The following is a 16,722-nucleotide window of genomic DNA, read 5'->3' as shown; positions in this document are numbered from 1 at the left end:
TTCGAACAAGTTAGCAACCTCGGATCAGCGCACTTTCTGGCTGGCGGCAAAAAGTTCCAAAATGGACATCCTTACTGACAGCATTTGAACCTTGTAGCCCCAACTCAACGCACAGCCACATAGAATACCAGAGACGTGGAGAGAGCAGAAATAAAAATGGTTTGCCGCCTTGATCGCGTTACCACGGTAGGGTTTGCCGAAAAGGTCATCTCAGCGTTAACCGCCCGCTCTCCACATGCTATGATAAAGTTCTATCGAGCCAAACCTCGCCGTTTCATGGCTCAAACCAGATAGCGACGGTGGCGTCCTGGTTGTTGAAAAGACAAGACAGTTGAAGTTTCTCCACTCAATCGAAAAAAAACCCTTGCAAAATGATATCGGGCGTCTCGATGATCGCAAGTCATGCGTGCAGAAGAACACATGCTGAGTGTGATGCTGTCACCCAGCCAGATCCATACCATTTATACAAGTGCTCGGGCAGCGTCTGCTCTCTCCATCACTTCCTCATTCTTTGTCATTACCAGTTTTCTGTGGAATAGGCTATTTCAAACACCGGTTAACAGACTCATGTTCTATGCTACGTGGGGTAATGTCCTTGCGAATGTTGCTACCATGATTGGGGGGGATGGGATCAGTCGAGGTCCCAATAGTAGCCTCTGTATTTGCCAGGCATTTCTTGTGCAATGGTGTGTTTCCAAACCTTTTCCATTTTTGAGTCTCCAGTTGATAAAAGAAGGGATATGAGCTTACACTGACATTGCGTGAGATTAGGTTCCTGCCAACAAATGCTTTCTGGATCTTTTGCATGTCCATTAATGTCTACCTAACATCATCCCACAGATACAGGCCGGCTGAACTAAAAGAGCTAGAATGGCGGTATTTGATCTTGTGTTATGTACTCCCGTTCTTGCCCGCATTTGCCTTTCTATTCGTAAATACGAATGAACATGGTCATATATATGGAAATACTGCTGTGAGTAAAGCGCGTGGCTGGTCTTGTGCTGTTGTTCCCCGATGATTGACTGATTTATTTTGCAGTTATGGTGCTGGATTAGACCACAGTGGCAATCTATTCGCTTGGCTTTCTTTTATGGGCCAGTCTGGCTCACAGTGATTATCACGATTTCGATCCTTCTGTATCAGGGTATTGATATCAATGCAAAGCGAAAGAAGATCATGGAACTCTCTATGGATAATGTCGATGATATCCCAGACAAAGGTCACCAGCGTTGTCCCTGTGAGGCAGCTGTTATTGTGCCGAGGTCCCTTCAATCACCAAACGTAGCTGCCGAGGCGCTGAACAATGAGCATGGAAATCCTGCGACTTCTGGATTCCCATCATCTTCTGAAAACGCACAACATTTTAGAGAAGGAGGTATTATTGACAGCGAAAGGGGATCCTCCAGGATAAATCTGGCAATGACTAGTGAAACACCAAACAGGATACCAGATAGTGCGGGACTTGGCATTAATCACGAACAACCTCAAGATGAGTCGAGAGAAAACATGCAACAACATGCAACACCAGTAGAAAATGGAACTATCGACTTTGAAGCAAACGATATCGGGATTGAAGACCTCGAAAATCCTAACTCACGAAACAGCAGTTTGCCCACGAACATCCCTTTAAGGACATACGGTGTGTCTTTGAAACGAAACCCTACTTCAGATTTTAACCACAACCGAAGTCGGAGCACCAGCCACTCCCTCTTACCAAGTCCCCAAACCGTTGAAAGACATCAAGCAACCTTCTTGTACATGAAACGAGTCTCATTGTTTTTCCTTTCATTACTCCTGACTTGGGTTCGTTACAAACCAACCTAAATTCATCTCCCCTTGGTTTTTTTTTTTTTTTTTTTTTTTTTTGGGCAACTGTCATAGTTTCATCCCCTCAATTTTTTTTGGATGGAATGCTGACATAGGAGAATTACCGTCCTTAAGACCCCGTCCACTATCAACCGCATCCATTACATTTCTAGTCCGGACAAACCAATGTTTGGTTTGAGTCTTTTGGCTGCAGTTGTTCTTTCACTGCAGGGCTTCTGGAACTTAGTAGTGTATGTAAGCACGTCCTTCGACGCTGTCAAAGCACTCTACGCAGCGTGCCGTATAAAATGCTGCCGGTGCCCGGAGGGGTGACGTTATTCCTGCGAAAAAAAAGTGTGTCGCTTGAGCATCTACTTGACATCATACGGATCGCGCAATTAGAGCCGGTACATACTACGAAATCTTAGGCCAGGAGGAGTTTTTGGTAAACCCATTCATTGGGTAAACCCGGCGTTAGCATATGGCGGGCTTTTGGGTTATGCTATGGGCGGAGTGAACCGATCAGTCTAAGTATTTAATAGTACGCGTCGGACGTTTTTTTTTTTTTTTTTCATTCGCGCTGTTGCGAGACACTCCCTGGCGTCTTCGGAAATTTTTGGTCTTGATGGGAGAGGAACTCCCAACCCTCTGCTAAGACCATAGCTCCACGGTGCGAGTCTCTAACGTTTAGCGTGATGGGTTGATCTTGATCGAGTTTATCCGACCGCATGGATGCTGTCAATCGGGTTTTGGAAGGTTGACCGGCCTCTCCAAACGATGGTTTGCCGCGGCGTATATTTTCCATATTGCAGCGGTTTAGTGAGGTTTTAGTAATTAACGGAGGTCTTTTCCATCCTTCTCGCTCAACTTGATCGTGTCATGTCCAAAGCAACTTGAAGGAGGTTTTCATATCGCATTACCTATAGCAGACCTTGCGCGAGGAAGCACTGAATGATCGGAATCATTACTCTCGGGACACAAGAGGCTATACCGAGCGTCCATAGATTCAAATCCTATCTTTGCCATAGGCGATGGCCCTAGTGGAGGTGTCCGGTGGGAATAGAGAAGATATATGGTTGAGAGGATTAGGAAGTGCCATGTATCTTCTATCTATTCTTTGTGTTCTTTGACAGTTCCATCTACTATAACTGGGTTTTGTTTTGAGACCTATTTCAGAAAACATAGAATGTGGGACTGCCTTATTGAGATATGAGGTTTATTTATTTATTTTGTATTATAACTGCAGATGAGGTATCATAAAGCCTACTTGTATATAGCCAAGGAGAACCTAAACAGGAATATGAATAAGAATAGGAGTAGTAACAAGCAATATTTAGAAATGGGGCTATAATTCCTATCGCCCTTTGCGAAACCGCAAAGCTAATTCCTCCTTTTGTACGTGTACAGTACAATTCGCAGCCTAAACAGCTCCGGCGACCCACTAAGCCTAAATAACCAAGGACCACAAGGAGCACACAACGAAAATAAAGAACAAGCAAAATTAGGAAAATGCAATGTGGTCTTTCGTAGGCTAGGTAAAAAGAATAAAAATGTACCTCCACAAGGGAGAAATGAGATATTGAAAAGCGCTCCAGCATCACGCCGGGTTTACTCCGAACCATTCCGAACCTTGCGATTAAACCTGTCCTCAGACTCCCCTTCTGAACCATTTTCCATCCATTCATTAAATCGGTCCTCCGGATCAAGGTTGACGTATGGTCTGTAATCCCCTCCAACGGAAGTGGTCACGTCTGCCAACTCATCCCCGGCTGCAACCCGCTTCTTATAATTCGCCGCAGCCGCACTCTGCTCAAACGCCATCTCGCAAGCGCGGGTGTAAAATAGTTTGAACGCAGCCTGAAGTGACCCCTTAGACTTATCCTTCGCAACAGCGGATGAAAGGTGGGTGTTTGGTTGGCACAGCGTCGGGCGAAGTTCGTTATCATCCCGACCTAGAGAAATCGACATGTCAATCATGTGTTCTGGCAGCGCAGGGCCCATGTGAACGTGTGAGTAGCAGAGCTCTAGGTCCTTGTAGTTGAAGCGCGATATTTGAGCCGATCTGAGGTAACGGATAGGAGGAAGCATGTATGTTCCCGTTACGAAGTCTGTTTCTCCTTCCCCGATTCCTTGCGAATCTGCTATTGTTGCGGCGGAGGATTGTTGAATGACCAACTTGCGTGGGATGGTCAGTTCACAAGAAATGGGTATACGCGGTTGTTTGTATGCATCTTCCCAGACCAGATTTCCAATGACTTCAGAAATGCTGGAGATATCGGCCCTTTGCTTCTCGGATTGCGATAAGGTAGATAGCTTACGGCCTTGAAGGAGGTCATAGTGTGTGAATTTCTTAAAACGGAGGTCTAGTGACGTCTCGGGAAGTAATACGTCCATACTCACCCTATGGACAACGGCAGCAGCTTTTCGTAGAATTGGTAAAAGGGATTGACGCCCACGAATGAACTGTGGCACGATGTCGAGCTCTAATTCTATAGGTGGAAGGCGGATCTTGTTATCAGCTGAAGGTGTTAGGCGAATTCGGGTGAAAGTTACTGTTTCCCACATTGGGTAGAGAGGGAAGGCCCTTGGAGGAAGGACACCGGATTGGAGATATTTCGTGGGCAAAAAGCGCGAGGGGTTGTAGAACTGAAGGATTTAAACTTCATTTTTCCGGGTTTCATTGATTGTTGGTGCGCAAACAGTGATTTTCCAAGGGAAGCAACAATGACCTCGCGAATGTGAGGTTGGCCAGGGCTGCGCCAAGTGGGTGAAGCTGGCAGTTTAAAAAGGCTATTGCATACTTTCTCGAAAGCAGATCCACGACTTTTCCGGATGAGAGCTGGTGGTGGTTCCGATTGAGTTCCACTGGGAGTTTTTGCCTCGGAAAGCGGCTTCATCCATCTCAGCCATCCTCTCTGGCGGTCAGCCCATGGCAAAAACTCCTGGTAGGAAACGGAGTACAAAACCGCCGATTCAGTGTCTGGAAAATATGTGCAAAAGCGGGTTTGGTCCTCTTCCGTCATTGATATTGCGGCTTTAATATTCCGGTACGCCTCGTCCGCCTCTTTCTCCATCTCCGAAACGAAATATATCTTTATCTGCTTTGTTCCTTGGTCTTTACAGCAAAATACATTGAGCGACTTTTGCATGGAGCGGAAAAATCGCTCCTCAAATCTTCTATTCTTTCCATGGAATACGAAACCTCTGGTGGGGAGGTCTACTGTTCTGGACATTATCCGTGGAAAAAACCCCACAACACCCTGTCGAACAAGTTCGCAGGCGCTTTCATTTGCGGTGATTCTCACAAGATTTAAAGATCGTGAAACATCTATTTTTGCGGCATAGGTGATTGCAAGGTCTTTGAGAGGACTGATATCGGGCAATAGAAGCATGAAAATCTCATGGGGGGCCAGATGTATGTCCAATTGACCGATCTCACCCGAAACAGATAGCTGCCAGCAATCTCGCAATACCATTTCTGCTAATGCAATCTTGCCGGCCATATTCCCAAGACTCCCGATCCTGGATGCCGTTTGTTTTTGGGCTTCAGGGTCCATTTCCAGAAAAAGTGACGTTCCGGGCCTCCATCCTGAATGAAGTCCCGTCAAGCCGTCGTTTTGGTCAGAGGAACTCAAAGGTGGTTCGAATTGTTTGTGGTAATCGGTTAGCTGATTAGCCGTAAACCCGTTTTCTAATATCGTCCGAAGTTTACGCCATTCATTCCGGTCCAGCTTGTCTCCAGGCTCGTGATTCCCACGGATCTTGTTAATATTTTCGATCACCTCCTTGGCATCTCCCAATTGTAATCTTGACTTATCTACCTCTTTCAGGAGCTCAGACGGATTGTCCCAAGGAGCGTCGCCATCGGTCTCCTTCTCTAGTATCCTTGAAAATTTGCGAGCGGTCATTTGATTTGGCCGACTCGCTCTCTCCTTGAGTATCACCACCTCACCGACCTCCCCCAGCGTCTGCACATCCAAACGCGCAACATGTCTTTGGTAGCGCGACTTTTTGACACCCAATACCGGGTATAGTTTAGGGTGCTTTTCGCCAGGTTGACTCGGGGGTGTTGTGCTATGATATCGGTTTTGGCGGAGGTCAAATACGCGGGAGAGGAGGCAAGTTGTCAGGGCTTTTGGAGAAAGGGGAGTACAAAATTGGCATCGAAGACAGGCCGCCGCATTTTGTGACGCCTTAAACATCTGTAATGAGGGGACGATAGGACGAATGGCCCTGTGTTTCCGTTCACGTCATCCTGAAAAGTTGGCACGCTTCCATCGGATGGAAGCTATAAACTTTTTTTATCGAGATGAATAAATATCACGTGATTTTGGCGATTACCTCAAGGCCAGTAGCGCCAACAATAACTTTGTGTTGATGAATACTAAGGGAGACGTTATGCATAGTGTATGTAAACGGACATACCATATAAATTTTACCTTGCGTTGGGATGTGCATATCAGTATCATTAAAATAAAACTAATACAAACACCTCAAGACTGAGCAAGCACTAGTAATTATGAAAATACACCGATTTGCTAAATGTGACTGAGAAACTAGTATGTAGGTTGGTCTGGATTAGGAATATTTCAAATCAAGCAAAAGGGCGACGCGAAGTCAGATAACTCATGATGAACATTTACAACGACCCAATTCGTGGAGATCGTGCCAGAAGTTGTTAAATCTTGACATGAATTACCACTTGTTCGAGGTCCAAACTCAGTATATGAAAGTCCAGACTGTAAAAGTAAGGTGTTGTAGACCATATTCAGGCCACAAAAGTGGTGCTGGTTAGTGACCTATATATCAAGGTCAGCAACATATCAAGAACGCGCTGTTCATGAAGGTCATTCGTGCCTTTAGTACTATATTATAAATTCACATGGGAAGAGCTTTAGAGACCCGTTCGGCACTTGGCCCAGACCCATCAATATTGTCCACTCATACACATTCCTGCCATAAAAGACATATTCCGGGGGATGCTGAAGAGATAAATCACTGAGGGGAAAAAATCTCCCAGCTCCTCAGATCTTCACGAAGGTCGAACTCAGAAACTTCCCTGGTTCTCCCCGTTCTTTCTCGGATCCCATATCCGGAATGTTCCAGGTTTTCTTTATTTTTACTGAGGCCTCTTTGATGCCTTCCATAGGATAATTTAGACCTCCCATCATCCGTGCCGTCACGAATTGTCCGTCGGGAGTCGGCATCACTAAAGGACCTCCTGTCTTCATTATCATCGTCTAGCCTTAAACTGGGGCCACCTGTTTCCCAGCCGTCACCTCCCGCGAAAATATCTTCGATCAAACGATCAGGAGAGAGTTCGCCAGCTCGACACGCCCAAGAGGCAGCTAGTGAACGGCGGTACATGTCCTGCAGGTCGCCAGCTTCTCGGCTCCAGCTATTAATAGAGGGAATACTGGACGAGTTTTGCAAGTCGCCCTGTTCCGCGGATATAAAACCTCCAATCCCACCAAATACCATGGCAGTTTTGAGAGGGGGTCTATAAAGAGTCAATTCGGCGATATTGTCGAATAGGTGTTTTCCAAAACTTGTTAGACACTTACGTGATAAAGTTGGTATCTCCCTCGACCTGATGCATCACAATCCCAACCTTCAAGGTGCCGTTGATTTTGCTGTCCTGCATCAAATACCGCCTAGTGACTCCTTCGCCATCCTCATTCTTCTCTACGTACTCCGCAAGATTCAGTCGAACATTTCCTAGAAGATGCTTATCCCCGCGACCACCGGTGTTAAACTCTTGAAAAATCTCGAAATGGATTTCGCATTCCTGGAGCATCTGATTTCGGTCCACAGTAAGTCTGACGGGAAGAACTTTCTCGTAGTCCCATGAAGCTCGGTGGTCCTGGATGACGGCTTTATCTGTCTGTCCACGATGCTCAGCTGAAGTAGACGAAGGGAGGTGCCATTTCGCGTAAGCCAACCCAACAACAAGCGGGATGTTATTCAAGTCAATTATCTTGATAAATAAGTTATTCTAGTCCATGTATAGCGGGGTGATAAGGATATCAAAGCATACCCGCAATTTAAATTCGAACTTAGGCTGCAGGGTGGTTAAACTGAGGTGAGCGTGTGGTCATTAGTTCAAGGGGAGGAGAGATATCATTACCCGCCTGTTTTTGGGGACTGTGAGAGTGCCGGTTAGCGTTTTGGCCGAGTACACCATGTATTCCCAGGGTTTCATCTTGGCTCATTGTTGTGCAGGACAAGGAGAAATTGAAATAGCTCACCAAAGGCCTGCATTGTGGAGGTGTGTGCAGCCTGTCCAATTTGGGTAGTGTATTTCACATAGCAGATCTATCGGGTGATTGCTTCCCTATAATTTACATGGATTTGTATATATGCAGTCCCCAGTATTCCGCAGATATAAACAACAGAGAATGTTTGCTTTGATCTAACTATTACATTAGGGTTGGATGAAACAATGTATTTTACCTTCTGGGTTCATGTCAAGGTTATATCTATCATCACGTGCCTGTTTAGTTTATCTGGATCCATGGTTGGTGTTGAATTTTGAATTTGCCAGAACTATTTGCTGATTCATGGCAAATCACTATTTCTGTTATTGTATCTACTGCAGAAAACCCTTGAGATCACATACAGAGCTATCCAGTGCAGTGCATCGTGTTCCTACCGGGCAAAATCACGGGCGGAGGGTTTTTTTCGAACCTTATCACGTCGCGACTATGAGCCGGCTACCACCATCACCACCCCCAGAGCCTGCGCTGCCTGAAGGACAGTCAAGCCACTCGTCAGAGCCTGTCCCTCTTGATGCGGAAATACGCACGACGCCAATTCACCATCTTTTACCAGAGATTCGCGTCCCGTCTGACCCTCTACCAGCACATCGTTACCACCCAATCACCTGCACTCCGCTTGACGCTGTCGAGTACCGCGCCCAGCTACAGTCATTGCGAAAGGAATATTCAACTTCAGTCGCTGCTGTCAAGGGCCAGGAAGAAATGGCGAGGGAGATAAGAAGACGGATGAAGGAAGCAGAGGAGAAGAGAGAAAATTTGCACAAGCTCATGAAGCGGAAGACAGAAGAGAGAGAGACCGAGCGGAGGGTTTTCCAGAAGATTAAGAGGGAAAGAGAGGGTAAAGCTTAGCTCTTCTTCTCGACCTTGTTGATACAGAAATGGATGAGGTGGGTATCTTACACGTCATCCTCAAAATACACCAATTTGGTGCAGTCGTATATTTGCGGCACATCCTTTTGGCGGCTGCAAAGAATATATCCCTGAACCACTCATCTTCCCGATCTACAAAATTGGACTATTTTCGAGGCGCTCTTGCTTACGGGCTGTTGGGAAATAGCTCAATACCAGTTACGAAAGGACCTTGTGCCAACTGGGAACTTACGAATGTTAATGATTTTTGAAGAAGCCGCAGATGACGAAAGAATGTTGTTAGAGGAGGAAAGGCGCATTATGACGGTCGGGGGAACGGGTCATAGCAGAATATCGGGTAGACGGGTTGCCAAATGCATATGTGCGACAGGTCGACCTTCCGGGATTGGGAATGGATTTCCTTAAAAAATTAAGATCCATCAAGACACAGGTTCACTTCTTTGAATATCTGCTCAATAACCTAACTACATTGGATATGTCGCCATGCACAAGCTAGTCATGGATATTATCGTACGACAGTGGTAGCGATAGGTCTATGCGTTATCTAGATACCGTTCGCTCAACCTCATCCCGAACCTGTAGAGGAAAATGCAAGAAATATCAAATTACCTGGAGCTGTTCGTTGATGCTGTCACCGCGTTGTGGGTCTTTTCGGGCACCTCAGAACTGGTATTTGGGCTTCGTGATCTCTCTCCTGGTTTTGTGACCATCCTTATCTCGTCACTCGTCAATTCCAGTCAACGACAGGCTGAAGACCCAAGCTGTTCGAGCAGAACATCTACAATATCAACTATTTCAAGATATCAGCGCTCATGATCCTTGGTGCTCATTTGCGATGGTCCACGTACCTTGCTGGCCTTCTTGATCAAATTCTTGGTCATATCAACGAAATCACTCGAAAAAAGTTTGCTTCCGTTGTCGGGGAGGCTTCTAGTATTTTTCAAGAACTTAGGAGCGATAGCTAGCCCAATGGCCATGAGCAGGTTCTTCGTAACCTTCGTTGATTTGTCGTCTAGGAGGTCGTTGACACGGCGGACCACGGATTGCATGCCCATGGAGCTGTCTACCGCTTATTTTGACTATCCTAGCAGCGCTCCGATATCTTATTTACTGGGTTCGAAACCGGACTCCAAGGGCTCTCGTAATATCACCAGAAGGCTAAAAAAAGATGGGGATAGTACGGGAATTTGCTCATAGTTAATCCTCTCGCCAATGATGCAACGTTCATGTGAGCTTGGTCAACTAAGTCTATATGGACCGGCAACTACTGCGGGGGTTATATTTGGTATGATTACCCAGGTGGAAGAGCGAAAAACTTGGGCGAGAAGAACAACACACCCATGGCGATCATCATCGGGCGTGCAATCCGCATTTATTCCTCCCACTCCGCGTTGAGCGAAACTTTGAGGAACTTTCATCTATGGGTTTAAAAGAGGAGAATTAAATATGCGGGGAATCTTGCTGGGGAAGTGTGACATTCCAGAACTCGGCACAAGACATCCAAGGTCGATATCTATCAGGACAAAACATAGATAGATTTGAATTTTTTTCCACATACATTCATTCAACCTACTCTGTCTAGTTGAATTCATAGCTCATAGCTCTCCAAGAAGCATCGCCATATCCCACAACGTCAAATTTCTGACTTCAAAAGGATATATAGCTTGAATAACCTCTATAGTATCCTAAAAGCTAAGGCAAGCTGCAAATCTCGACTAGCGAATATATCATCGAGACCTGATCAACTGCGGAGGGCAACTGTTCTTACTCGTATAACAAGGGCGCTTCCCGAGGGAGATTCGGCTTTTCTGGTGTATCTTTATCAATGTGAGCAAGGACCAGCAACAATGACCTCGAACGATGAATTTTGCTTGTAGCATTATTCATCAATCGATGGGTAGTTAATAGTCATAATGATCGAGAAATCCTTTTTACCTAAATTACTAAAATTAATTCTAGTTGAGGAAAAAAACCTTTCGATATGTTAACCACCATCGGAAATACGGGAGTGTCTGGCTTAGAAGCCCATAGAAGGCTGAGATCGATTCAAATCGATTTCAATCCTAAAAGCGACATGACGCTAGTTACGCTTATTCCCTGCACTGGCTGGCTAGTTTTTGGCGCTCCCGGCCGGAGTCCAGGGCGAAAGGGACACTTGGTCTCCTCATGCATATCGACGTAAAGGAACATCCTCAGTTTCACTTCAATTTTTTCCGCCATGGCATTCAGCCTGTCAATTCCCATTCCCGCGACAGAGTTGCCTCTCCGCGTTTTGTCAATCGAGCGAAGATGTAATAACCTACTCCGTACATCCATCCGGATCACACGGCAGGTGCTAATCATCAGGCTGCAGGACATTGATGGTTAGAGGGACCGGTATTGTGTAAATTCAACCGATCACGGACCCCGCAAGGCTGATTTACCCTACTTGACCACATCTCTTCGGCGTCTGGTACCCTTTGCCACTTGCGAAAATCGGGGATAGGGGCTGAACAAACGTTGAGAGAGAGAGAGCAAATATACATAAAATGCAAGCGAATGTTATAATAAGTATGAGATCAGCTGAAAATACCAGATGCATTGCGTTAGGATGTCCTCAGCCTTTCTTTCTTCTCCCGTGCCCGAAAAACCGAATTTGTCGCAGCTACTCCATCTCCCTGTAGAGAGACAGGAGTTGCCCTAAGGCAGCTAAGGCATAGATAGCATGGTGCCATCAAATTTTCGCAAAAACAAGTACATGTATGAGGAGTCTGTTACAGTGTCAAGCCTACACCGCGCCCTGCACATCGAAGAAAGGAAGGTCATAGCCACTGCATAGAGAGTCACCCGCCGCTCATTCACAGGTTTTTTCACATTTATCTGCCATACAAATATCGGGTTCCTTTTGCAAAAGGCACAATATTTGATTCCCCTATTTCGTGCGCATGCGCACTAGCATATCATACGAATGCAAGGAGTGATAGAAAATGGTTATGCGAAAGTCGCCCTGCATCAAACCAGAGAGAAGCTTCCCCGCGAAAGCATAACAACAGGTGGCAGGTCCTTCACGTAAATATGATATACTTGGAATCCGCACGCACCGTTTCGAAGCCCCGGCCACATATTTGCAGCTAGCTTGGAAAGCATTGGAGGAATTTTAAAACAAGAATTCTTCGTGGGCTGGGATGGGACATCGCAAAGAAACGACAAAGATGTCCCTCTCCCATCACCCACATCACCAAACTTGAAACTCAACGGTGAAACCCCCCGAGTCCTGAAACAAACCGTACGCGTAGGTAGCATCGTGGGGAAATTCGTGTAGGAAGGGGTCCTTGTGCATCTCTCACAATTTTGAAGACAGGCAACAATTGATTCCATATTCTGACCTGGTGTTCGCCCCCAAAGTTCACGGAGACATGTCATCGATGAGATGACGTCTGCGTCATGCGAAAGGCAAGCTCGGAAACTTAAGAAGCCTAAGAGACAGTCACGCGCTCTCGTGTATCATTGAAAACTCGTTCGGATGCCGCACAGGTCGCGTCAAGCACGCCAAAATAAAATAAAAAAAAAAGAGCTGGGTGGAGGGGGGAATGGGTTGTTGAAACTGCTAAAGTCGCTGTCCGCGGGTGTAAGTTTCATAAACTAACCAGGAAACTATGTCAGCACTTATCCTTACGTTGCCCTGCAAGAGACATCTACAGTAGGCTGCTACATATTTCTGTGCATCTTCTTTTCTCCCCTTGGTGATGAGGGTTTCATGAATGCCGGAATCATTTTCATGGGCTATTTCATTAAATGAAAGTGTGGCGAGAATATCACGTTCATCTTCTGTGCCCTTGTGATATATATTTTCGTCATTACTTTAATCTACTGGGACAATGAACGGACCGGGACTGCCCTCCCCCTCTCCCCCAAAAAAGACACGCTCCTAACGAAGGTAGTTCTCCGACAGCGCAAGCCTTGGAAATTCCGCCCTAAGAGAAGGCGGTGAAAGCTCTGGGAAAATTGGAGAAGTTGGTTCACCTTGGGGAGGGCGGTGTTATTGCGATGATCTGGTATGCTATGGAAAGTCAAGTAATGGCCAATATCGCCAGGACAATTGATTTGGTGGTGGTGGAGATGTGAATTTCGACGAAAGCAGCTCTGAAGTCTATCTCTGATGGCCCAACCCCCTCCACCGCTGAGAGAATAAGTGATCTCCGGGTCGGCGGTGAAGGTGGGCCCGTCAAGAAGAAATCGACATATGGATGATAAAAATGTGAACTTGAAAATCGTCTCCCTCACGGGCCCATAATTACCTGATCATCGGGCTGTCAAAATTATAGTGTTCTCCAGTAGGTGACGTCGTGGCGGGGGCTCAGATTCAGCTGGGCTGGGTGATGTCTTGCTGCATGCACGGGGATAGCGCCCGGCCAAGCAGTACGCTGGACAGGGCGGCGATGAAACAAAACACGGGCTCTGCTGAAACTGCAGATTTATTCATGACTCACGTAATGTGCATGCATCAATTTTTTTTTTTTTTTTTTGGGGGGGAGGGTTCTCATCCGTGGACGACGCTGGAAAGAAAAGATGTTACTGCTGTGGTTTCAGAACGCCTGTCTCCAGGGAAAACTACTGGTCCAAATGCACAGCGATCCCGCGTCCGTTGAGTTTTTCAGCTTGGATGTCCAAGTAGTTCAGAGCCAGCATGGCGTCATGGGGCGTTGAGGTTTCGCCCGGACGCGCGACGATGAGGATGGCGAAATGTCGCGTCTCTTGGAAGGAGATTTTGGTGCAAAATTGAGGGGAACAGGTATGCACTGTGGCCCAGGGCAGGCCAAGAGGGGACACACGGATGGAATGCTGGCTGCATTTTTATTTTGCCTCTGCTGCCAGAGAGTAGAATGCTTCTTCTACATACTCAGTATTACTGTTTAGAACAGGTTCATACACGTGAAATTTTCGAAATATTTATGCATGTCACCCGGGCTAAAGAGGCTCCTCCCGGCGTTGACTTAGGAGCACAGCCAGGATTATAGTATTGCCGAGGGAGTCTGGCGTGATCAGTATCAACATGATTTGCCAGAAACAACATGACAGATGACAGGACCAGCTTTGCCTCATGATAAGAAATATTCAGGGTGTCATCTGCCGGTGAGAGTTGAGATGACGTCTCTTTGTGACCCGCCAGCCTTCCTCCAGCTCCCGCACGGAGCCGGTTGAAAGCGACCTTTGCGAGCTGGACAATAAGCTTCAGATTTGTTCATGCTGTTGAAGCTGCTTCTCCCAGCGCGTGTGCTGCAGCATTTGGTCGCTTGGCCCTACAAAGCTCTTGTTCGAATCGGACAGCGAATGGCCAGTAGAAACAGCCCATTTTTGAGCTTGACCAGCGCAGGTGGAAATGGCAGAGCTTGTTGCAGCCGACGGCACTGCTGACCCCCTAACTTCACAGGACTAGCTAGTAATAATTACACACAGCTTCTGTGCCGCTGAATGGAGCCCTTGAGATCGCTGGAGATCACGGGGCATCTCAGCCTTCCAAGGTTGGAACGCTGATGATTGTGGAGAAGGCATTGTCACCTGATTCTGAAACAGTGCCTGGGTGAGTGAGAATTACAGTTGGTGGTGAGCGACTGGACATCGAAGTCAAGACCAAGCCCAGAATGTCGGGACGGCCACAAAAGGAAATATGACTCGTACAAAGCACAAACTACCGCTCCATAATGAAAGCAAGGGAGCATTCCATCGCCATATCAACGCTTTATTGAAAGATACCCTGCAGCTCTCGAGGAGCTTATCCTTGTGCACAAAGAATCCGGGACGATGTGTTGAAAATGATGTGCATGCCAGGAACGGGCTATGTCCAGTGCTCTCCTGGTCCGTGGGCTTAGCGGGCTGTAGCCTGGCGTTTTCTTCCAGAAAGCCTGGAATCATGGTGGAGACCGGCTCGACCCAATCGGCGATCAGAACAGGGATCTCGTCAAAGTAACAGGATTTAGGGTCATTGGGGAATGGCGAATCTGATGCCCAAACCTTTCCAAGACACAACCCACCATCAGCTGAACCTGTCCTCGAAAAGGTTTCGATACTGGAACTTATTGGAGTCCATTCACCGGCTAGGTCTGGTAAACCCGCTTCCCGCCCAGTATCGACCCTCCGTCCCACGGTGGTCCATACCCTCGCTGACGCCTGCCATTTGTTGAACTAAAACATCTTATTCTCCTACACGAGCCGGTCAATATGTTTCGAAACGGAAGCCTTGACCACTTTTCTTTGCCCTTGTCTGGCGCCCTTGCAAAGCGCAAGACAGGGATTTCGAGATCCATGGGTTGACGCTCGCCCGATGCAGACTTGATCTGGGACACCTTTTGGGAGAGGGAGGGGGGGGTTGAAGTTGCATGAATTTTACCTTGTTCAATGCATTCATCGGTTCTCAAAAAGTGCCTTTCTTTTCTTGAATTTCCAACACGGGCTAGGGATGCATTGGATATGATGCTCGGGCCTTAGTGCTTGAACAAACTCGATCCAGAAGAAACGGGATGAAAGCCAGTGTAGATGGCTTCACACTCTGTACGGAGTACAATCGGCGAAAAAACAGAAACTAGAAATTTTTATTTTCATTTTTCATTTGATATGCGAGTACTCCGTAGGCTTAATAGCATCACGCCCCGCAACGGTAGAACATTCAAGAGTTTCGCCGGTAAGGTTTATCTGAGCGTGCAGAAAGATTTTCCGCATTTATTTTTCCAACCACTGGAAGGACAGAAACTATGGTGGTAATTTCACCTGCAGCAAGATGTGACCACTACTATCGATCCCCGCTAGAGTCTATCAATTAGAGAACCCGCGGCAGCTGCAACCATTGTTATTGCGATTATCCACAAAGCTTGGGACCCCGAGCTCATCAAAAACCTATCTACCTATCCGAATACTTATTGTCCACCAAGGTGTGGGCTGATGTGCCGTCGAGGGGAGGCTGTATTGCCCCTTGAGTGCCAGCAGCGGCGCAGGAAGGGATTGGAGATAAATTTCTCGCCACGGAGGAATTGCATTATTATTGCATGTTTAGAGAGCTGCATATCGACTGAAGCCTTTTACGGATATGGATTCCTGGAGTCGTCATCGGCAAAGGATATCTCGTCTGCTGCTCCTTTTCGTGGCCTATCCTCTTCATCTGGCCGGGCCTCCACCGTCGACTGACAAGGTGACTCCTTAGTCGAGTCCATCTAGTCCCGCTCGGGCTCGGGTTGGGCGATACAAGAGCTGATATCCGGCGTACCATACCATACCTTACCATACAGCCTCCACTCCACCCACGAGCCAGCTGGGCCAGCCTTTGCCCGGCATCGCATGCAGACTGAAGCCAAGCTACTTAGGGCAGGCTGCATTTGACTGGTTTAAAATACAGTACCGAGTATGGCATACAGAGATACCGTATCCGCCACCACAATCCGTCCTAAACCTCTCTGCATGCGACCATCTGCGACCATCTGCAACCACCCACTTGCCCAGCATAACTTGAGCAAAAAACGATTATGAATAGAAAATTATTGAAACGGGTGCGAAAAAAAAAAAAAAATAAAATAAAATAAAAAAATTTGAAAGGCAAAGTAAAATAACGGGCCTGCGCTGATATAACCTCGCTTCGCCCCCGCCTTTCCTCTACTTCGGAGCATTCCGTATTTCCCCTTCTGGCTATTCTCGCCATCTCCTTACTTCTTCCTCTTCTGTTGTTTCTTCCGTTCATCTCCATCGTTTTGCTGAACCCTTCGCCGCACCGCATCTTCCCACCGCTTCCCCCGCGCCCTCT

The 16,722-nt window shown here is 46.9% G+C and overlaps 4 protein-coding genes across 4 annotated transcripts; 2 read left to right on the top strand and 2 right to left on the bottom strand.

Moving 5' to 3' along the window:
* Nucleotides 1–683: 683 nt before the first annotated feature.
* HCAG_00212 (predicted protein) lies at nucleotides 684–2,272 on the top strand (the record flags this gene model as incomplete). Its single annotated transcript, XM_001543116.1, has 4 exons — nucleotides 684–686; nucleotides 1,144–1,803; nucleotides 1,942–2,057; nucleotides 2,209–2,272. 4 exons carry the CDS (start codon nucleotides 684–686, stop codon nucleotides 2,270–2,272), a joined length of 843 nt encoding a protein of 280 aa, XP_001543166.1.
* Nucleotides 2,273–3,414: 1,142 nt separating this feature from the next.
* Nucleotides 3,415–6,008, bottom strand: HCAG_00211 (predicted protein; the record flags this gene model as incomplete). Its single annotated transcript, XM_001543115.1, has 2 exons — nucleotides 3,415–4,314; nucleotides 4,608–6,008. 2 exons carry the CDS (start codon nucleotides 6,006–6,008, stop codon nucleotides 3,415–3,417), a joined length of 2,301 nt encoding a protein of 766 aa, XP_001543165.1.
* Nucleotides 6,009–6,574: 566 nt separating this feature from the next.
* HCAG_00210 (predicted protein) lies at nucleotides 6,575–8,067 on the bottom strand (the record flags this gene model as incomplete). The annotated part of the gene is made up of 4 exons (XM_001543114.1): nucleotides 6,575–6,605; nucleotides 6,806–7,306; nucleotides 7,371–7,707; nucleotides 8,055–8,067. The coding sequence occupies 4 exons, from the start codon at nucleotides 8,065–8,067 to the stop codon at nucleotides 6,575–6,577; spliced, it is 882 nt and encodes a 293-aa protein (XP_001543164.1).
* Nucleotides 8,068–8,510: 443 nt separating this feature from the next.
* On the top strand, nucleotides 8,511–8,933 carry HCAG_00209 (predicted protein; the record flags this gene model as incomplete). Its single annotated transcript, XM_001543113.1, has 1 exon — nucleotides 8,511–8,933. One exon carries the CDS (start codon nucleotides 8,511–8,513, stop codon nucleotides 8,931–8,933), a length of 423 nt encoding a protein of 140 aa, XP_001543163.1.
* Nucleotides 8,934–16,722: the final 7,789 nt, after the last annotated feature.

The sequence above is a fragment of the Histoplasma capsulatum genome, genomic scaffold (genome assembly GCF_000149585.1).
Source record: "Histoplasma capsulatum NAm1 scaffold_1 genomic scaffold, whole genome shotgun sequence".
In the NCBI taxonomy this organism is placed as follows: Eukaryota; Fungi; Ascomycota; class Eurotiomycetes; order Onygenales; family Ajellomycetaceae; genus Histoplasma; species Histoplasma mississippiense.
Note: the sequence above shows the minus strand (reverse complement) of the source record. Positions and strands in the feature narration are given on the sequence as shown.